Source organism: Penaeus vannamei, chromosome 10 (assembly GCF_042767895.1).
Source record: "Penaeus vannamei isolate JL-2024 chromosome 10, ASM4276789v1, whole genome shotgun sequence".
NCBI lineage: Eukaryota > Metazoa > Arthropoda > Malacostraca > Decapoda > Penaeidae > Penaeus > Penaeus vannamei.
Genome location: NC_091558.1, coordinates 42741683 through 42764182, shown reverse-complemented (window position 1 = coordinate 42764182; position 22500 = coordinate 42741683). Strand labels below are relative to the sequence as shown.

Below are 22500 nucleotides of genomic sequence, written 5' to 3'. Positions count from 1 at the left end.
ATCCGAATGAAATTGAGACCTATAATGTATCCTATAAAGTATATTACCCTGCCATAATTTCCATAGTGAAACGAAGCGATAATTATGTTAATGTTCTGGGTTAATTATGGAAGCGGAAGTTGCAAGGATTAGGATTGGAAGGATATTAATGATAATATTGTTATGGGTCTTGACCTTATTTGGCGTTCGTCTACGTATGCCTTCGAAGATTCTGGAACAACGCTGAGGATCTGTACAGGAAGTGGATAATACGAATCTTATGAAATAGATATAAAAAGGTTTGAAATAGATAGAAAAAAAAAATCTGAATCCGTTGGCTAAACGATACATCATGAAAGCTGTCGAAGCACAATGAACTTGTTTACGATTCTGATTCACTATTCGCTCGTCCTTCCTCATAACGCGCGGGAGTCGAGCGAAATGTACCGTTCAGTTTCCGGTGAGATTCGTTCAGATCGCTCTCTCTCTCTTTCGCTCTTCTTCCTTGCCTCCCTCTCTCCTTCGTTCTCTCCCTCTCTCTCTCCTTCCTTCCCTCCCACTCTTCTTTCCTCCCTCTCCCCTTCCTTCCTTCCCTCTCTTCTTTCCTCCCTCCCTTCTTTCCTCCCTTCCTTCCCTCTCTTCTTTCCTCCCTTCCTTCCCTTCCTTCCTTCCCTCCCTTTCTCCTTCCTTCCTCCCCTCGTCCCATCTTTTCCTCTCCTCCTCCTCTTTCCTTGCCTCCCTCTCCCCTTCCTTCCTCTCCCTCCATCTCCTCCTTCCTTCCCTCCCTCTCTCCTTCCCTTCCACTCGTCTTATCTCCCGCTTTCCTTCCTCCCTCCCTTGCCTCCCTCTCTCCTTCCTTCCCTCCATACGCCCCATCTTCCCTCTCCTCTCTCCTTCCTTCCCTCCTTTCCTTCCATCTCCCTCCCTCCCTCTCCTCCGCGCGATTTTTTTTCACTGAGCAGGAAAATGCGAAAAAAATCCCATGTAGATTTTAGCTTTTTTTTTTTACTAGGAAATATAAGAGAATTCCCGTGTAGATTTTAGCTTTTTCTTGACCAGGAAATACGAGAGAATTCCCGTGTAGATTTTAGCTTTTTTTCTTGAACAGGAAATATGAGAGAATTCCCAATGTAGATTTTAGCTTTTTCTTGACCAGGAAATACGAGAGAATTCCCGTGTAGATTTTAGCTTTTTTTTCTTGACCAGGAAATATGAGAGAATTCCCAATGTAGATTTTAGCTTTTTCTTGACCAGGAAATACGAGAGAATTCCCGTGTAGATTTTAGCTTTTTCTTGACCAGGAAATACGAGAGAATTCCCGTGTAGATTTTAGCTTTTTCTTGACCAGGAAATACGAGAGAATTCCCGTGTAGATTTTAGCTTTTTCTTGACCAGGAAATACGAGAGAATTCCCGTGTAGATTTTAGCTTTTTCTTGACCAGGAAATACGAGAGAATTCCCAATGTAGATTTTAGCGTTTTCTTGACCAGGAAATACGAGATAATTCCCGTGTAGATTTTAGCTTTTTCTTGACCAGGAAATACGAGAGAATTCCCGTGTAGAATTTAGCTTTTTTCTTGACCAGGAAATACGAGAGAATTCCCGTGTAGATTTTAGCTTTTTTTTTTCTTGACCAGGAAATACGAGAGAATTCCCGTGTAGATTTTAGCTTTTTCTTGACCAGGAAATACGAGAGAATTCCCGTGTAGATTTTAGCTTTTTCTTGACCAGGAAATACGAGAGAATTCCCGTGTAGATTTTAGCGTTTTCTTGACCAGGAAATACGAGAGAATTCCCGTGTAGATTTTAGCGTTTTCTTGACCAGGAAATATGAGAGAATTCCCGTGTAGATTTTAGCTTTTTCTTGACCAGGAAATACGAGAGAATTCCCGTGTAGATTTTAGCTTTTTCTTGACCAGGAAATATGATAGAATTCCCGTGTAGATTTTAGCTTTTTCTTGACCAGGAAATAGGAGAGAATTCCCAATGTAGATTTTAGCTTTTTTTCTTGAACAGGAAATATGAGAGAATTCCCGTGTAGATTTTAGCTTTTTCTTGACCAGGAAATATGAGAGAATTCCCGTGTAGATTTTAGCTTTTTCTTGACCAGGAAATATGAGAGAATTCCCGTGTAGATTTTAGCTTTTTCTTGACCAGGAAATATGAGAGAATTCCCGTGTAGATTTTAGCTTTTTCTTGACCAGGAAATATGAGAGAATTCCCGTGTAGAATTTAGCTTTTTCTTGACCAGGAAATACGAGAGAATTCCCGTGTAGAATTTAGCTTTTTCTTGACCAGGAAATACGAGAGAATTCCCAATGTAAATTTTAGCTTTTTTTCTTGAACAGGAAATACAAGAGAATTCCCGTGTAGATTTTAGCTTTTTCTTGACCAGGAAATACGAGATAATTCCCGTGTAGATTTTAGCTTTTTTTCTTGAACAGGAAATACGAGAGAATTCCCGTGTAGATTTTAGCTTTTTCTTGACCAGGAAATACGAGAGAATTCCCGTGTAGATTTTAGCTTTTTCTTGACCAGGAAATACGAGAGAATTCCCGTGTAGATTTTAGCTTTTTCTTGACCAGGAAATACGAGAGAATTCCCGTGTAGATTTTAGCTTTTTTTCTTGACCAGGAAATATGAGAGAATTCCCGTGTAGATTTTAGCTTTTTCTTGACCAGGAAATACGAGAGAATTCCCGTGTAGATTTTAGCTTTTTCTTGACCAGGAAATACGAGAGAATTCCCGTGTAGATTTTAGCTTTTTCTTGACCAGGAAATGTGAGAGAATTCCCGTGTAGATTTTAGCTTTTTCTTGACCAGGAAATACGAGAGAATTCCCGTGTAGATTTTAGCTTTTTCTTGACCAGGAAATACGAGAGAATTCCCGTGTAGATTTTAGCTTTTTCTTGACCAGAAAAGACGAGAGAATTCCCGTGTAGATTTTAGCTTTTTCTTGACCAGGAAATACGAGAGAATTCCCGTGTAGATTTTAGCTTTTTCTTGACCAGGAAATACGAGAGAATTCCCGTGTAGATTTTAGCTTTTTCTTGACCAGGAAATACGAGAGAATTCCCGTGTAGATTTTAGCTTTTTCTTGACCAGAAAAGACGAGAGAATTCCCGTGTAGATTTTAGCTTTTTCTTGACCAGGAAATATGAGAGAATTCCCGTGTACATTTTAGCTTTTTCTTGACCAGGAAATACGAGAGAATTCCCGTGTAGATTTTAGCTTTTTCTTGACCAGGAAATATAAGAGAATTCCCATGTAAATTTTAGCTTTTTTTCTTGACCAGGAAATACGAGAGAATTCCCGTGTAGATTTTAGCTTTTTCTTGACCAGGAAATACGAGAGAATTCCCGTGTAGATTTTAGCTTTTTTTTCTTGACCAGGAAATATGAGAGAATTCCCGTGTAGATTTTAGCTTTTTCTTGACCAGGAAATACGAGAGAATTCCCATTGTAGATTTTAGCTTTTTTTTTCTTGACCAGGAAATACGAGAGAAATCCCGTGTAGAATTTAGCTTTTTTTCACTGAGCAGGAAAATACGAGAGAATTCCCGTGTAGATTTTAGCTTTTTCTTGACCAGGAAATACGAGAGAATTCCCGTGTAGATTTTAGCTTTTTTTTTACCAGGAAATATGAGAGAATTCCCGTGTAGATTTTAGTTTTTTTTCTTGACCAGGAGAGACGAGAAAATTCCCGTGTAGATATTAGCTTTTTTTTCTTGAACAGGAAATATGAGAGAATTCCCGTGTAGATTTTAGCTTTTTCTTGACCAGGAAATACGAGAGAATTCCCGTGTAGATTTTAGCTTTTTTCTTGACCAGGAAAGACGAGAGAATTCCCGTGTAGATTTTAGCTTTTTTCTTGACCAGGAAATACGAGAGAATTCCCGTGTAGATTTTAGCTTTTTTCTTGACCAGGAAAGACGAGAGAATTCCCGTGTAGATTTTAGCTTTTTCTTGACCAGGAAAGACGAGAGAATTCCCGTGTAGATTTTAGCTTTTTTCTTGACCAGGAAATACGAGAGAATTCCCGTGTAGATTTTAGCTTTTTCTTGACCAGGAAAGACGAGAGAATTCCCGTGTAGATTTTAGCTTTTTTCTTGACCAGGAAATACGAGAGAATTCCCGTGTAGATTTTAGCTTTTTTCTTGACCAGGAAAGACGAGAGAATTCCCGTGTAGATTTTAGCTTTTTTCTTGACCAGGAAATACGAGAGAATTCCCGTGTAGATTTTAGCTTTTTTCTTGACCAGGAAAGACGAGAGAATTCCCGTGTAGATTTTAGCTTTTTCTTGACCAGGAAATACGAGAGAATTCCCAATGTAGATTTTAGCTTTTTCTTGACCAGGAAATATGAGAGAATTCCCGTGTAGATTTTAGCTTTTTCTTGACCAGGAAATACGAGAGAATTCCCGTGTAGATTTTAGCTTTTTCTTGACCAGGAAATACGAGAGAATTCCCGTGTAGATTTTAGCTTTTTCTTGACCAGGAAATACGAGAGAATTCCCGTGTAGATTTTAGCTTTTTCTTGACCAGGAAATACGAGAGAATTCCCGTGTAGATTTTAGCTTTTTCTTGACCAGGAAATACGAGAGAATTCCCAATGTAGATTTTAGCTTTTTCTTGACCAGGAAATACGAGAGAATTCCCGTGTAGATTTTAGCTTTTTCTTGACCAGGAAATACGAGAGAATTCCCGTGTAGATTTTAGCTTTTTCTTGACCAGGAAATACGAGAGAATTCCCGTGTAGATTTTAGCTTTTTCTTGACCAGGAAATATGAGAGAAATCCCGTGTAGATTTTAGCTTTTTTTTCTTGACCAGGAAATATGAGAGAATTCTCGTGTAAATTTTAGCTTTTTTTCTTGACCAGGAAATATGAGAGAATTCCCGTGTAGATTTTAGCTTTTTCTTGAACAGGAAATACGAGATAATTCCCGTGTAGATTTTAGCTTTACTCTGAGCGAAAGATACTGTACGAGTTAATCCCCATGTATTTTTTAGCTTTACCCTGAGCAGGAAAATACGAGACAACGCCCGTGTAGATTTTAGCTTTGCTCTAAGCAGGAAAATACAGGACTAGGCCTTTATAAAAAAAAAAAAAAAAAAAAAAAAAAAAAAAACGCGGATTTTTTTTTTTTTCTCTCTCTCTCTCTCTCTCTCTCTCTCTCTCTCCCTCTCTCTCTTTATTCTTTTTTTTTTTTTTTTTTACGGCGTCGGTCTTCGTCCAGGCGGGGGTAGTTTTTGACCCCGTGACCCCATTTCCCGCCATGGCGTTGGGGTCAATCTCCTTTGTGGTCCTTTGGGAGGTGATGGACGCCTCGTGGACCGGTTGCGCGATGACCCGAAGTGCAGTCTGCAACGGGGTCATTGCAGGGTTGCTGTTGGGTCAAGATGCGGCTCCGTTTTTTGTTTTGTTTTGATGTAGGGGATGGGTAGGGTGGGCGGGGTGGGCGGGGCGGGCGGAACTCCTTCTTCTTCTTCTTCTTAACCTTTTCTTCCTCTTCTTCTTTTTCTTTTCTTTTTTCTTCTTCTTCTTCTTCTTTTTCTTCTTCCTCTTCTTCCTCCTCTTCTTTTTCTTCTTCCTCCTCCTCTTCTTCCTCTTCTTTTTTTTCTTCCTCTTCTTTTTTTATTTTTCTTGTTCTTGTTTTTTTTCTTTTCTTTTCTTTTCTTTTAGGGATGATGTAGGCCTTGAGTTTTAATACCGTTTTTTTTATTTATTTTGATTTTTTTTTTTTGCATTTTACTGTATTACATTCAATTTATGAGTCGAAGATCCGTCGACTTTGTGTATTTCGTTCCACCCTTCTGGCCCTCTCCTTCACGCCTTATTTGGAGAGCCTCCGTGATGAATGCCATGCAGAGTAGCCCCCGGAGTAGTCCTAGGAGTAGCCCTTGGAGTAGCCCCCGGAGTAGCCTTTGGAGTAGCCCCTAGAGTAGCCCCCTGAAGTAGCCCTTGGAGTAGCCCCCGGAGTAGCCCCCGGACTTCCGCAGTAGCCCTTCGGAGTAGTCCTAGGAGTAGCCCCTGGAGTAGCCCCCTAGAGTAGCCTTCGGAGTAGCCCTTAGAGTAGCCTTTGGAGTAGCCCCCGGACCTCCGCAGTAGCCCCTAGAGTTGCCCCCGCAGTAGCCTCCGGAGTAGTCCCCGCAGTAGCCCCTGGAGTAGCCCCCGGACCTCCGCAGTAGCCCCTGGAGTAGCCCCCGCAGTAGCCCCCGGAATAGCCCCCGCAGTAGCTCCTGGAGTAGCCCCCTAGAGTAGCCCCCGGAGTAGCCTCTGGAGTAGCCCTCGCAATAGCCCCTATAGTAGCCTACGGAATAGCCCCTAGAGTAGCCCCCCCAGTAGCCCCCCGCATCATTGTTCCATGCACGTCGCCCATTGATCATGCATTATCACGTGACCTCGCCCCCCCCCCCACTCCCTCCTGCTTCCTGCTCGGAGGGACTGCTTGATTATTTTTTTTTTAATTATGGAACAGCAGAGCATATTAAAGAGGCAATTATACCCGAAATAGGGGTGGGTGGGGAGGGAGAGGGTGGGGGCGGGGAGGGAGGGAGACGGTGGGGACGGGGAGGGAGAGGGGGCGGGGAGGGAGAGGGTGGGGGGCGGGGAGGGAGAGGAGGGGAGGGAGGGAGAGGGAGGATGGGGGGAAGGAGGGAGAGGGGGGGAGGGGAGGGGGTGGGGGGAAGGATGTTAGGATCTCGGGTTTCGCTAAGGCCGTTTTTGGGTTCTGGGGGTGAATGTGTAGGGATATATTTATTTATTTTTTGTCTTCTCTTTTCTCTCTCTTTTCTTTTCTCCATCCCCTTCCGATTCCTTTTGCTCTCCCTCCTCCCTTCCTCTCCTATCCTCCCCACCTCCTTTCCTCCCGTCCTCCCACATCCCATCCTCCCCCGTCCTCCCACTTTACTTCCTCCCCTATCCTCCCCACCTCACTTCCTCCCCTCTCCCCTTCCCTGACATACACTTTCAACCTCCCCCCCCCCCTCTCTTTCCACCCAGCCCTTTCCCTACCCCCACCAACACCCCCTTCCCTTCCCACCCACCCCCTACCCGTCCCGCCCTCCTATTGCTATCTTGCTTGTGTTGCAGTGACCCCTCCCCCCCTCCTTGCCTCCCTCCCTCCTTACCTCCCTTTTTGTGTTTGCAAGGTCTCGGGTTTCTTGCAAAGGAATTATTCTAAAGAGGAGGAGAAGGAGGAGGGGAAAGGGGAGGAGGAGGAGGAGGAGAGAATTATTCTAAGGAGGAGGAGGAGAGAATTATTCTAAGGAGGAGGAGGAGGAGGAGGAGGAGGAGAAAGGGGAGGAGGAGGAGGAGGAGAGAATTATTCTAAGGAGAAGGAGAAAGGGGAGGAGGAGGAGGAGGGGAAAGGGGAGGAGGAGGAGGAGGAGGAGGGGAAAGGGGAGGAAGAGGAGGAGGAATGGGAGGGGAAAGGGGAGGAGGAGGAGGAATGGGAGGGGAAAGGGGAGGAGGAGGAGGAGGAGGGGAAAGGGGAGGAGGAGGACGAAGAGGGAGGAAGGGGTAGAAAGGGGAGGAGGAGGAGGAGGAGGAAGAAGGGGAGGAAGGGTAAAAAGGGGAGGAGGAGGAGGAGGAGGAGGAGGAGGAGGAGGAGGAGGAGGAGGAGGAGGAGAAACGGGAGGATGGGGAGGAGAAGAAGAAGAACAAGAAGAAGAAGAAGAAGAAGGATGCGCCGTGTGTGTGGGGTGCTGCTGGGGACCTGGTGGGGGTGGGATGGGTGGGGTGGGGGTAAGGTAGGGGGGAGAAGGTCATCTTGGGAAGGTTGACCTTGACTGAAGGCAGAAAGGGACCTTTCCCTTTTTTCTTCTTTCTTCTTTGTTTTTTTTAGTTGTTGTTGCTTTGTTTCCTTTTATTAGTCTTGTTTTTTCTTTCTCATTGTGGTTCTTTATTTTTTTTCAGATGTTGCTTTATTGTTTTCTGTTTTTTTTTTTTTTTTTGAATAAATTTTGTTTGTTTGATACTGTTTGTCTGATATTTACTAACTTTTTTATTTTCTTTTGCAGGTAAGCCACCGGAGAAAGAACGAAAGAAAGAGAGAAAGAGATAGAGAAAGAAACAGAGAGAGAGAGAGAAAGAAGCAGAGAGAGAGAGAAAGAAGCAGAGAGAGAGAGAAAGAAGCAGAGAGAGAGAGAAAGAAGCAGAGAGAGAGAGAAAGAAGCAGAGAGAGAGAGAAAGAAGCAGAGAGAGAGAGAAAGAAGCAGAGAGAGAGAAAGAGAGAGAGAGAGAGAGAGAGAGAGAAAGAGAAAGAGAAAGAGAGAGAGAGAGAGAGAGAGAGAGAGAGAGAGAGAGAGAAAGAAAGCAAGCAAGAAAGAGAAAAGGTGAAAGAAACTGATTAATCAACTCTACAGAACCATCTTGTCTCAGGTACGTTGTAGAAAAGTTCCATTGTAACAAATTCTCGGAAAGTATCTCTAGGCTCGTTATGAACGCCGATACGGTCACGTCACATGTAGGCCTATGGCTGTAAAGGCCCTATCACACTAGTACCAAAGACTATATACGTAGATAGTCTTTGTTAGTACTTTTTCCGTCAATTTCTTTCTCCTGAAGGATCGTCTACAAACGGAACGCCTCCCAGACCAAGATGGTTACGACCGTTTCCGTCTGACTAATTTCCGTGTTGATCTCGTGCTATTAATAAATTAGATAGGATGAGTGAATGTAAACATAAGCTACTATTTTAGAACATTCGTATATACAATATACATCATCATATTTCTTTAAAATAACTTAATATGGATGAGAATGTTCGTGTGATTCCCGGGACCTCACTCCGACAGCGCCATGTTTGTTTACATGAAAATTCATACGGAGTTCGTTAAAACATGTGAGTTTAAAATGATAATACAATTCTCTATCGTCTCGGGTATACAGCTGACATCCAAGTTAATTACTATTGTGAAACTCGATTAAATACAATTCTCTTTCGTCTCGTGAAACTCAATTTAATACAATTCCCTTTCGTATACAACTGACATTCGAGTTAATTGTTCTTTGCGGGATTTAAATTTATCTTGCGATCGTAGTGGCGAGGGTGAGTGCCCGTGAGGTCGAGGTTTATTCATCATTCACTCAGCGGGAGGTATTCATCGCCCGGGCTGGGTTGTGAGTGGGTTTGAGTTGGACCAAGAAACCGATGTGATATTTAGTTTTTTGTTTTTTTGTTTTTTTTTTGGGGGGGGAGGGGGGGTTAGTGGGCGGGGGTTGGGGGGGGGAGGGAGAGGGGTTTAGTCTTGTGTTCTCGTTTTTTTTTTTTTTTTTTGGGGGGGGTTGGTTGTTAGTTTATGCCGGTTTTGTGGGTTTTGTTTTGGTTAGTTTATGCCGGTTTTGTGGGTTTCTGGTTAGTTTGATGTTGGTTTCATGTAATTTATGTTATTTTTTGTTGGTTCAAGTTAGTCTATGTTGGATTCTGTTGCTTTTTTATTGTTATTATTAGTTGTTGTTATTATCGTTATTATTCTTATTACTATTCTTATTCTTCTTCTTATTATTATTGTTGTTTTTGGTTGTTGTCATTTATAATATTAGCATTATCATTATTCTTATTACTATTATTGTTATTACTACAATTGTAATTACTGTTATTACTACTATTATTGTAATTATATTATACACATTATTATCATTGTTATTATGATCATTATTGCTAGCACTATTATTTGCTGTATGTTATTATTAGTGTTATTGCACTTATTGCTTTTATTATCATTATTACTACTATTATGGTAATGGTAGCGTTGTTTAGTTATTTGTTAGTTGGTTAACAGGATAACTCGAAAAGTTATGAACAGTTTTTTTATGATTCACTAGCATTGAGAAAGAGGTGGATTTTAATTTAATTCTTCAAGTGTGAATATTTTTATTGCATTGGTGACCCTATTGCCTTGGCGGAGGTATGCGCTGTCTGTGTGTTTCTTGTTTATTTATTATTGTTTTCTTTTTTGTATTGGAAGGCAGAATTATATTAAAGGGATATATATATATATATATATATATATATATATATATATATATATATATATATATATATATAATTTGTTGCGATGTGTGTGATATGAGGTGAGAGAATGACGAAGAGGAAGGAGACGGAGGGGAAGAAGTGTAGGACAAGACCGAGGACGAAGGAGAAGAAAGAGATGATGAGAAGTAGAGACAAAGAAGAGGGAAAGTGAAGCGGAATAAAACCAAATAAATGAGTAAGAAAAGAAAAGAGAAGCAAACAAGACGAAACGATTGGAAACACGGAAAAAAGGGGAAACCAGACGGGGGCGGGGGGGGCGGCGCCAGGAACACCCCCACCCCCTCCCTCCCCTTCCCCCCTCCCTCCCCTTCCACCTTCCCCCCTCCCTCCCCTTTCGCCTTCCCCCCTCCCTCCCCTTCCACCTTCCCCCCTCCCTCCCCTTTCACCTTCCCCCCTCCCTCCCCTTCCACCTTCCCCCGTCCCCCCTCCCCCCACATTGCTCGCTCGCTTCGCATCCTGTTCTTAAGCTCCCGTGTAGTGCGGCGCCAACCCAGACGCTCCACCTAAGCCCCTGTACCTCCTTGCCGCGGATTCACGTCGAGTGTGACTTGAGCTCGATGTGATTAATTCGTCTCGCGGAGTCGATGCGTGAGCGGGGTGCGCCGTCACGCCCATCTGGCCGGCGAGGTGGGGGGGGGCGTGCGGTGGGGGAGGGGGTGGGGTGGGGAAGGCGCCAGCTGCGTCATCGAGGGGGCGTCTCGCGGCGGGTGCTGGCGTGGTCGGTCGTCGTCGGTGGGGTCACGTCGGCGTCGGGGTTGCTGTCGTGGGCGTCTTTGGATCGTTCTCCGTTGTGGTCGTCGTCGTCGTTTTCACTGGCGTCGTGGTCGTCTTCGTCATGTACTTCGTCGTCGTTGTGGTCATCTTGACGGTCGTCGTAGTCGTCGCCGCGGTGGTCGTCATCGCTGCGCCGTGGTGATGGTCGTCGTAGTCGTCGCTGCGTCGTGGTGGTCGTCGTCGTAGTCGTCGCTGCGTCGTGGCGATGGTCGTCGTAGTCGTCGCTGCGTCGTGGTAGTCTTCGTAGTCGTCGCTGCGTCGTGGTAGTCTTCGTAGTCGTCGCTGCGTCGTGGTAGTCTTCGTAGTCGTCGCTGCGTCGTGGTGATGGTCGTCGTAGTCGTCGCTGCGTCGTGATGGTCGTCGAAGTCGTCGCTGCGTCGTGATGGTCGTCGAAGTCGTCGCTGCTTCGTGGTGATGCGATGCGCCCAGACACACGACAGGGATAAGGAAGAGGTCGCGATGCCATAGTAGGAAGAGTAAAACACCAATGAACAATCTTAGAAAAACAACAACAAAAACAACAACAGCAGTGTCCTTGATCGTCGTCTTCGTCTTCGTTTCAATAGATCCAAGGACGACGAAGGGATGGTGGCAGCGGTGGGATGAAGGACCAGGACCCAGGATGACGCGAAGGGAGAAGGATGATGATGTAAGGATGATGATAAAGGGTAATGACAACACACGCGTCGTTGGCTTCGTTGTGTGATGCGGCGGAAGGGAGGGATAAGGAGGAGGCGAGAATGAGATTGGATTGCGGAGAGGGGCAAGATGGTGATGATTGGGATATAGGACAGAAATAGTGATGACTGGGATATAGCAAAGAAATTGTGATGATTGGGATATAGCAAAGAAATAGTGATGATTGGGATATAGGAAAGAAATAGTGATGACTGGGATATAGCAAAGAAATAGTGATGACTGGGATATAGCAAAGAAATAGTGATGACTGGGATATAGGAAAGAAATAGTGATGACTGGGATATAGGAAAGAAATAGTGATGACTGGGATATAGCAAAGAAATGGTGATGGCTGGAATATGGTAGAGAAATAGTGATAACTGGAATATAGCAAAGAAATAGTGATGACGGATATAGGACAGAAATAGTGATGACTGAGATATAGGAAAGAAATAGTGATGACTGGAATATGACAAAGAAATAATGATGGCTGGAATATATCAGAAATAGTGATGATTGGGATATAGCAAAGAAATAGTGATGACTGGGATATAGGAAAGAAATAGTGATGACTATTGATACAAGGATTAAAGAGAATGAATATAGGAGGGACGAGATGACAATAACTCCAGGGGATTGTTCATAAGAAAGCAAATAGTGATGATTGGCTTCGTTCAAAGAAATAGTGATGACGGATATGACATACAGAAACTATGATATAAGAACATTGCAAAGAAACATGAAAAAAACCGCAGCAACGATAACAAGAAGAACAGGAACCCAGGGACAGCGATATTGCAAGAACAATTAGAACACAAGAACACGAGAACATTGGAAAAGACAAGAATAGCATAAAGAAACATGAAAAAACAACAGCAGCAACGATAACAAGAAGAACAGGAATAGCGATATTGCAAGAACAATGAGAACACGAACCCAATGAGAACACGAGAACATTGAAAAAACAAGAATAGCGGTATTGCAAGAACACAGAAACAGCGATATTATAAGACCTAAGAGAAGGACAGTGATATTGCGAGAACACAAGAATAATAACACAAGAGCAGCCATATTGCAAGAACATAAGGTCGGTGATAATGCAAGAACAGTGATAACATGAGAAGAACAAGTAAAAACAAGAATAAAAGTATTGCATGACCAACGAGATCACAAGAACAACTATATAATAAGAACACAAAACACAAAATCAGCGATATTGCAAGACGAGAGAAAACACAAGAACACCATATATTGCAACTACACAAAACCGATATTGCAAGAATAACCAGAACACAAAAAAACAGCGATATTACAAGAACAAGAACACAAGAACAACAATATTGCAAGAACAAAATCAGCGATATTGCAAGACCAACAAGACCACAAGAACAGCGATAATGCAGGAAAAAAACATATTGCAAGACCAACGAGAGAACACAAGAACAGCGATATAACAGGAAAAAGAACAATATTGCAAGACCAACAAGAGAACACAAGAACAGCAATATTGCAAGACCAAACAAAAACACAAGAACAGCGATATAACAGGAAAAAGAACAATATTGCAAGACCAACGAGAGAACACAAGAACAGCCATATTGCAAGACCAAACAAAAACACAAGAACAGCGATATAACAGGAAAAAGAACAATATTGCAAGACCAATGAGAGAACACAAGAACAGCCATATTGCAAGACCAAACAAAAACACATGAACAGCGGTATTGCAAAACCAAACAAAAACACATGAACAGCGGTATTGCAAAACCAAACAAAAACACAAGAATAACGGAATTGCAAAACCAAACAAAAACAAGAATGACGGAATTGCAAGACCAAACAAAAACACAAGAACAGCGATATAACAGAAAAAAGAACAATATTGCAAGACCAGCGAGAGAACACAAGAACAGCGATATTGCAAGACCAAACAAAAACACAAGAATAACGGAATTGCAAGACCAAACAAAAACACAAGAACAGCGATATAACAGAAAAAAGAACAATATTGTAAGACCAGCGAGAGAACCCAAGAACAGCGATATTGCAAGACCAAACAAAAACACAAAAATAACGGAATTGCAAAACCAAACAAAAACAAGAATGACGGAATTGCAAGACCAAACAAAAAAACAAAAATAACGGAATTAAAAATTATTAAAAATTAAATAACGGAATTAGCGGTTCCAGAGGATTCACCAGCGCATGTTTACGAAGGCAAAGCTACCGTGAAAGGTTATATTTAGTGGAAGTTATTGGGGATTAGGGGAGGTATGATGGGGCAAAGGGGAGGGGAAAGGGGAAGGAGGTAGAGGTGAGAGAAAAGAAGGGGGAGGGGAAGAGGGAGGGAGGTAGGGGTAAGAGAAAGGAAGGGGAAGGAGGTAGGGGAAAGAGGTAGGTGTGAGAGAAAGGAAGGGGAAGGGAATAGGAGAAGGGGAAGGGGAAGGAGGTAGGGGTGAGAGAAAGAAAGGGGAAGGAGGTAGGGGTGAGAGAAAGGAAGGGGAAGGGGAAGAGGAAGAGGAACGGGTAAGAGAAAGGAAGGCGGAGGGAGGACGGGTAAGAGAAAGAAGAGGAAGGCGGAAAAGGAAAGGAGGGAGAGAGGGAGGGGGGGAACGGGTAATAGGAAGGAGGTAATAGGAAGGGAAAAGGGGAAGGAGGTAGGAGTTTAGAGAAAGGAAGGGGAAGGAGGTAGGGGAGAGGAAGAGAGGAAGAGGATAGTGAGAAGGGGTTGGGTTGGGGGTAGGGGAAACGGAAGGGATTAAGGGAAGGAGAATGGGGTAGGGAGAAGTGGAAGGGGAAGGGGAAGGAGGTAAGGTAAAAGGACGGGGGAAGGACAAGGGTTTGGGGAAAAGGAAGAAGGTAGGGGTAGGGGAAGGGAGAGGGAAGGAATTAGGAGAAGGGGAAATTGAAGGGGCTAAGGGGAATGAGATAAAGGAGGCAGGGTGAAGGGAAAGGGAAAGAGGAATAGGGATAGGGAAAGGGGAATGAGGTAGGCGATGAGGAGGGTTTAGAAGAAATAGAACGAAGTAGGGTAAAGAAAAAGGAATAGGAAAAGGGGAAGGAAGTTAGGTAAAAGAAAAGTGATGAAGGGGGTAAGTGATAGGGGAGAGGAGAAGGAAATAAGCGACCCGAGGTAAGGGAAAGGAAGAGTAGGAAGGAGAGAGGGAGGGACAAGAAAGACAAGAAAAGAACCAGGTACGGCAGTGGTAGAGTAGAGTGGGGGGAGGGGAAGGGGAAGGGGGGGGCGAGGGAGGGGGAAACAAACCATGAAATATAAGATTGTGATCGTAGGACTTGAATGGAGATTGAGAGTGTGAGTGTGTCCGGTCGCTCCCCCCCACCCCCCCACCCCACCCCACGCACGCTGGTCGGGTTGCGAGTTTGGAACGTGTGTTTGTGTGGTCGTTAAAGGGGGGGAGGGTGGAGGGGGGGGTGTTTGTGGGTGTATTTAACGTGTGTTTGTGTGTTCGTTAAAGGGGGGGAGGGGTGTTTGTAGGTGTATTTGTGTGAAAAAGGGACTGAATTTTGATACAGGAAGGGTAAAGTAGTCTATCCAAGATTTCGTCATAGGTAAGGATATTTGGTTTAATTTTTATTTCTGGGATTATCAAAATTTTTGACTATTTTTTTTTTTATCAGGAAGAGTAAAGTTTTTACAAGATTTCGTCATAGGTAAGGATATTTTTATTTTTTTCTGGTATTATCAAATTTTGCCTTTTTTTTATCCTATTTCAATTAAAAGCCTGTATTTACACCGAGAAATTATTGCCCTCTCGTGTTCGTGTGTTATTTAGGAGAATTTCCCACGTTCTGGCGAGATAGGCCTATCAACCGACCGACCTTCTTCCCACCTCTCGTACAAGACGTCCTAAGGGTCATTTTTACCCCCCGTGTCAAGTTATTCTAAGAAAGGCACTCTCTTCCCCTCCCTTAAGTGAAATACCATACCGGATTAGCGATCTATGGTAATGGATAGGGTACCACCAAAGGCCCCAGGCGTCTAAATTTCCTTTTAAATTCAAAAAATGGAATGTTGCCAGTTTGTCGGAATTGTGCGAAACCCGACCCAAAGAATATATACTTGACATGCATAAATAAATAAACAAATGCATGTTTATCAGTCTAGACATGCATAACAACCCGGGTAAATAGATAGTTAAATGTATATCTATCAGATATATAGACAAATATGCACTTTATTTCTGTGTCCGTATTTATGAAAATTCATTGGGTCGGGTCTGGTTTTGACTGGACGAGGTGGGGGTGGGGGAGGGACTGGTGGGGGGGGGGGGTAAGTCTGACCACGGGACAAGGATAAATTATTTTTTTTTTTAGTATATGTATCTCCGTTTATCTTTTCTTAGGGTGTGAGGGTATGGTCGTTTGTAATTTATATATTTTTTAATCTCTTCTCTTTTCTTCTCCCTCTCCTTTGCCCTCTCCCTTTCTTTTTCCTTCCACTATCTCTCCCTTGCCCTCTCTCTCTCTCTCTCTCTCTCTCTCTCTCTCTCTCTCTCTCTCTCTCTCTCTCTCTCTCTCTCTCTCTCTCTCTCTCTCTCTCACTCTCTCTCTCTCTCTCTCTCTCTCTCTCTCTCTCTCTCTCTCTCTCTCTCTCTCTCTCTCTCTCTCTCTCTCTCTCTCTCTCTCTCCCCCTTCCACCCAGTCCCTCCTTCCCCCCTCCCCCCCACCTCTCAATTACCATCATCACCATCACCATCACCACCATATCCTCAGTGGCATTATGGGTAACGCGAGGACCGGTGTGCACAGGGGGCGGCGCCGGTGTATCACGTGACCCCCCGGTGGTCGGAGAAGAGGGGGGGGAGGAGGAGGAGGGGGGGCTTTGTGTTTAAACCGCCCTCGTTTGGGTTCGAATGGGCGGTTGTTATGGAGGGGGTGGTGGTGGTGGGGTGGGGTGGGGGGGGGTTTAAGGGCGGTTGGGTAGTTCGGTTGTTTTATGTTTGTTTTTGTTTTATTTTTATTCTTCTTTGTTTTTACTTCCTTTCGGTCTTCTTTTCGTTTTCCTTTATTTGTTCTTTTTTTCTCTCTCCCTTCCTCTCTTCCTTTCTACCCCTATCATCAATCCTTCCTTTCCTGCCCCTACCTTCTCCTTCTCTCATCACCCCTCCGTTTTTCCCCTTCTCCCTCCCTCCCTCTCCTCCTCCTACTTCTGTTTTCCCCCCCTCCATCTCCCTTTTTTTCCTCCTCCCTTTTTCCTCCTACTTCTCTTTCCCCCTCCATCTCCCTTTTTTCCTCCCTCCTTCCCCCTCCCCTTTCCTCCTCTCCCTCCCTCCCTCCCTCCCTCCCTCCCTCTTCCTCCTCCTCCTCCTCCTCCTCCTCCCTTAATACCCATCCACAAAGGCCGTTTTCTCTGCGGGGTATCGCTTCCTGGGCATCTTTATCTTCTTTTTCTTTCTCTCCTTCTTTCGACTTTTTATTTTCGCTTTCTTTTTCTTTCGTCTTATTACTGTTTATTTGTATCCTGTCGTATCTTTGTCTATTTCATTTGTGTTTTTCACTTTTTTTCTTTTCTTATTTTTTCCTTTTTTTCGTTCTCCCGTTTACTTTTCCATCATCTTGTCTGTTTTTTTATCATTTTCTTCCTCTTCTTTTTCCTCATCTTTCTCTCCTCTTCTCATTCCATCACATCATAATTATCTCCTTCCCTTATCTCCACATTTTACTTTTTCCTCTCTTTCATCCTCCTTCTTTCCCTCTTCCCTCTTTTTCTCCTCCTCTCTCACTCTTGCTTTTACCCCTTTCCTCTTTCCCCTCTTTCTTTCCTCCCTGTTCCTCTTCCATCTCTTTCTTTTCCCTTTTCCTCTTTCTTCCCTCCCTGTTCCTCTTTCTCTTCCTCCCTGTTCCTCTTCCCTCTCTTTCTCTTCCCTTTTCCTCTTCCTTCCCTCCCTGTTCCTCTTTCTTTCCTCCCTGTTCATCTTCCCTCTCCTTCTTTTCGCTTTTCCTCTGTCCCCTCTTTTCCCTTTTCCTCCTTCCCTTCTTTCTTTCCTCTCTATCCCTCTTCCCTTTTTAACGCCCCGAATAATGGGAGTCATTGACCTATAATGACCTCCAAGTAGGTTTTCCCTCCGTACGACTGCACAGAGGCGAAAATTGCTTGTTCCGTGTAGCTTTTCAGTGGTAGTTAAAGCGCGTTGTTTGGGGAAAGTGTTGTTAAAGGGGAAGGTCGTTTGGGGGGATTTTTTTTTTTTTTTTTTTGGGGGGGGGGGGGTGGGGTTTAGGGATTTTTTTTTTCGTTGCGTGTTATGGATTTTTTTGTTTGTTTGTTTATGGTTACTTTTTCGTTTTTCGTTTTAAGGGGAAGGTTTCCGTTTTAAGGATTTTTTTTTTTTTCAGTTTAAGGATTTTCCTTTATAGGGTACTTTTTTTTTCTTTCTTTTTAGGGATTTTTAGGGACTTTTTTTTAGGGATTTTTTCCATCTAGGAGTATTTTTCCTTATTTCGATTAAGGGAAATGTTTTTTCTCTATTTAGGGAAAGCGAAAGAAGTCGTTTGTCGATAGGTGTGAAATTGTTTAAAATCGGCAAAATTGTGGTTTCGAGAAGGGGCCAGGTGGGGGTCGGGGTAGGGTGGGGGGGTGGGGGGGTAGGATTCTTAGTTGGATGGGTATGTAATAATAATAATAATTATTATTATTATTATTATTATTATTATTATTATTATTATTATTATTATTATTATTATTATTATTATTATTATTATTATTATTATTATTATTGTTATTATTTTATTATCTTCTATCATTCCGTTATCTAATATTTATTCACTTAGTTGGGTGGGTATGTAATTATTATTTTTATTTTTTTGTTTATTATCTTCTGTCATTCCGTTATCTATTATTCATTCACTTATTTAATCATCTATTTATCCATTTGGTATTATTCTGGTACATTTTATTTCAACTCGTTTTTCATCCATATTTATTCTCCTCTCTCATTCCGTTATCTATTATTTATTCACTTATTTAACCATCTATTTATCCATTTGCTATTATTCTGGTACATTTTATTTTAACTCGTTTTTCATCCACATTTATTCTCCTCTTGTTAAACTATTCTATCATTCCGTTATCTATTATTTATTCACTTATCATCTATTTATCCATTCGCTATTATTCTGGTACATTATATTTTCACTCTCCTCTCTCATTCCGTTATCTATTATTTATTCATTTATCGTTTATTTATCCATTTGGTATTATTCTGGTACATTTTATTTTAACTCGTTTTTTTATCCTTATTATATTCCCTTCTTGTTAATCTATTCTATAATTCCGTTATCTATTATTTATTCACTTATCTTTTATTTATCCATTCGGTATTATTCTGGTACATTTTATTTTCATTCGTCTTTCACCCATATTTATTCCCTTCTTGTTAAATTATTCTATCACTCTGTTCTCTATTATTTATTCACTTATCGTTTATTTATCCATTTGGTATTAGTATTATTTTATGTTAACTCATTTTTCATCATTATTATATTCCCTTCTTGTTAAACTATTCTATCATTCCATTATCTATTATTTCCTCACTTATCATTTATTTACCCATTTGGTATTATTCTATACATTTTATTTTAACTCGTTTTTCACCCATATATATTCTCCTCTCTCATTCCGTTATCTATTATTCATTCACTTATTTAATCATTTATTTATCCAATCGGTATTATTCTGGTACATTTTATTTTAACTCGTTTTTTATCCTTATTATATTCCCTTCTTGTTAAACTATTCTATCACTCTGTTCTCTATTATTTATTCACTTATCATCTATTTATCCTTTTGGTATTAATATTATTTTATTTTAACTCGTTTTTCATCCTCATTATTCTCCTCTCTTATTCCGTTATCTATTATTTATTCACTTATTTAACCATTCATTTATCCATTTGGTATTATTCTATACATTTTATTTTAACTCGTTTTTCTTCCTTATTAATCCCTTGTTAAACTATTCTGTAATTCCGTTATCTATTATTTCCTCACTTATCGTTTATTTATCCATTTGGTATTATTCTGGTACATTTTATTTTAACTCTCCTCTCTCATTCCGTTATCTATTATTTATTCACTTATTTAACCATCTATTTATCCAATCGGTATTATTCTGGTACATTTTATTTTCATTCGTTTTTCATCCATATATATTCCCTTCTTGTTAAACTATTTCTATCATTCCGTTATCTATTATTTCCTCACTTATCATTTATTTATCCATTCGGTATTATTCTGGTACATTTTATTTAACTCTTTTTTCATCCATATTTATTCTCCTCTCTCATTCCGTTATCTATTATTTATTCACTTATTTAACCATTCATTTATCCATTCGGTATTATTCTGTTACATCTTATTTTAACTCGTTTTTTCACCCATATTTATTCTCCTCTTGTTAAACTATTCTATCATTCCGTTATCTATTATTTATTCACTTATCGTTTATTTATCTATTCGGTATTATTCTGGTACATTTTTATTCCATATTTATTCTCCTCTTGTTAAACTAAATAGATGTTGTTTCGTGTCGTCTTTTGGTTCGCTGGGCACTGCATCCGGAGTTTATTTGCATAAAATACTAATCTGGAGTGAATTATGGCCCGGAATTAGGATGCCAGCAGTTGATTAAGGTAAATTACAAAGGAAAATGGATGACGATAAAAACATTGAATGGTAATATAATGTTGTCATGGGAATCTTGTAATTTATTATGTTTTTTTTTCAGTCAAGGAACCTCGTGATTAAATCTCTCGCTTTCTCTTTCTTTCTTTCTTTTCTCTTTTCTCTCTCTCTCTTACGAATAGGTCATTTAGGGAGAGGGAGAGAGAGAGAGAGAGAGAGAGAGAGAGAGAGAGAGAGAGAGAGAGAGAGAGAGAGAGAGAGAGAGAGAGAGAGAGAGAGAGAGAGAGAGAGAGAGAGAGAGAGAGAGAGAGAGAGAGAGAAGGAAAAAAGAGAAGAAAAGAAAGAGAGAATGAGAAATAGATAAAAAAGAAGAATGAAAATGAAAGAGAAAAAGGAAAAAATAAGAGAGAAGAAAAGAAAGAAAGAAGAGAAGAAAGAAGGGAAGAAAGAGAGAGAAAGAGAAAAAAGAAAAATTAAGAAAGACAGAAAGAGAGAGAGAGAAAGAAAAATTAAGAAAGAAAGAAAAAGAAATAGAAAAAGAAAAATTAAGAAAGAAAGAAAAACAAAAGAAAGAAAGGAAGAAGGAGAGAGAGAATAAGTTTAAGAGATCGCGAATCCGGTTCACGAGCCCCACGCCCACGCCCACGCCCACGCCGCCACCCTCGCCCGCAATCCCAAATCCAGACGAATTAGAGGATAAAGATTAAATAAAGAAAGATTATAGTTTTCTCGTGCTTCTCTTCCTTCTTCTTCTTCTTTCTTTATCATCTTTTTATTCCTCTTCTGGTTTTCCTTCTTCCTTTTCTTCTTCTGCTTATTTCATTATCATATTATTCCTCTTCTTCTTTTCCTTCTTCCTTTTCTTCTACTTCTTTCTTTATCATCATTATGAACTATTTTTTCTTCTTCGTCTTCCTCTTCCTCCTCTTCTTCGTTCTTGCTCTTTTCTTCTTCGTCTTCCTCTTTTTTTTCTTTTCCTTCTTCATCCTATTCATTTTTTTTCTTTTTCCTCCTCTTTCTTCTCCTTTCTTCTCTTTGTCTTGATCGTCCTCTTCTCCTTCTCTTCACTTCAGTCTCCATATTTCTTTCTTCTTCATTTTCGTTTTAATCTTCCTCTTCTTCTTTTTCTCCTCCTCCTCCTCCTCCCTCCTCCTCCTCCTCCCTCCCTCTCCTCCTCCCTCCCTCTCTCCCTCCTCCCTCTCCCTCCTCCTCTCCTCCTCCCTCTCCTTCCTCCTCCCTCTCTCCTCCCTCCCCACCACCCCCACTCTCCCTCTCCTCCTCCTCCTTCCCCCTCCTCCTTCTCCCACTCTCCCTCTCTCCCTCTCCCTCTCCCCTCTTCCTCTCCCTATCCTCCTCCCTCCTCCCTTCCTCCTCCACCTCCTCCTCCTCCTCCTCGTCCTCCCATCCTCCTCCTCCTCCTCCTTCCCCTCTTCCCTCTTCCCTCTCCCTCTCCTCCCTCCTCCTCCTCCTCCTCCCTCCCTCTCCTCCTCCCTCTCCTCCTTCCCCCCCCTTCTCCCTCTCCTCCTCCCCTCCCCCCCCCCCACTTCTTCTTCTTCTTCTTCTTCTTCTTCTTCTTCTTCTTCTTCAAGGCGAACATAAAAGGATAAAATCACACCCCTGAATGGCTTATCCAGGCTCAGATTACGATAACAATAAATTCAGAGATAAGAGTTTGATGGCAGGGTGATAATGATAAGACGATAGTAACATAGGAAGAGGAAGTGGGGGAGAAGGTGATAACATAGGCCTATAACTGTATAGTAACAGGAAGTGGGGGAGGTGATAACATAGGCCTATAAGTGTATAGTAACAGGAGGTAGCAGTAGAAGGTGATAACATAGGCCTATAAGTGTATAGTGACAGGAGGTAGAAGTAGAAGGTGATAACATAGGCCTATAATTGTATAGTAACAGGAGGTAGAAGTAGCGGTAGTTGTGGTAGTAACAGTGGTAGCCTAGTGGTAGTGGTTGTTATGGTAGTAAATGTGGTAGTGGTAGTGGCTGCAATGGTAATAATAGTGGTAGGTGATAGTAATAAGTGGCATTGGTAGTGGCAGGTGGTAGTGCTAGTGCCAGGTGGTAGTAATAGCAGCGGTGGTAGTGGTAGCAACAGTGGTAGCCTATTGATAGGGATAGGTGGTAGTGAAAGTGGTAGTGGTAGGAATGATAGTGACTGTGGTAGTGGTAGTGGCTATAGTGGTAATAATAATGGCGGCGGTAGTGGCAAGTGGTATTAACAGTGGTAGGACTAGTGGCAAGTGGTAGTAATACCGGCGGTAGTAGTAGCTGGTGGTAGCGGTGGCACTGTAGTAATGGCAGCAATGGTAGTAACAGTGGTAGCAGAAATTGGTAAATTGTAGTATTCAGGCAGCATTGGTAGTAACAGTGGTG

General features: G+C 41.9%; 2 protein-coding genes across 2 annotated transcripts in view; one reads left to right on the top strand and one right to left on the bottom strand.

Moving 5' to 3' along the window:
• The window catches only part of LOC113804315 (matrix metalloproteinase-2), a 434910-nt gene that overhangs the window by 101737 nt on the left and 310673 nt on the right, over nt 1–22500 (top strand). The gene's annotated exons all lie outside the window — the stretch shown is intronic.
• Nucleotides 5996–6364, bottom strand: LOC138862940 (prisilkin-39-like). Its single transcript, XM_070126146.1, has one exon. The coding sequence runs from the start codon at nt 6362–6364 to the stop codon at nt 5996–5998; it is 369 nt and encodes a 122-aa protein (XP_069982247.1).

Coding starts and splice junctions, on each gene's coding strand:
- LOC138862940 (XM_070126146.1), bottom strand. CDS start 6,364: ATGATCAATGGGCGACGTGCATGGAACAATGATGCGGGGGGCTACTGG.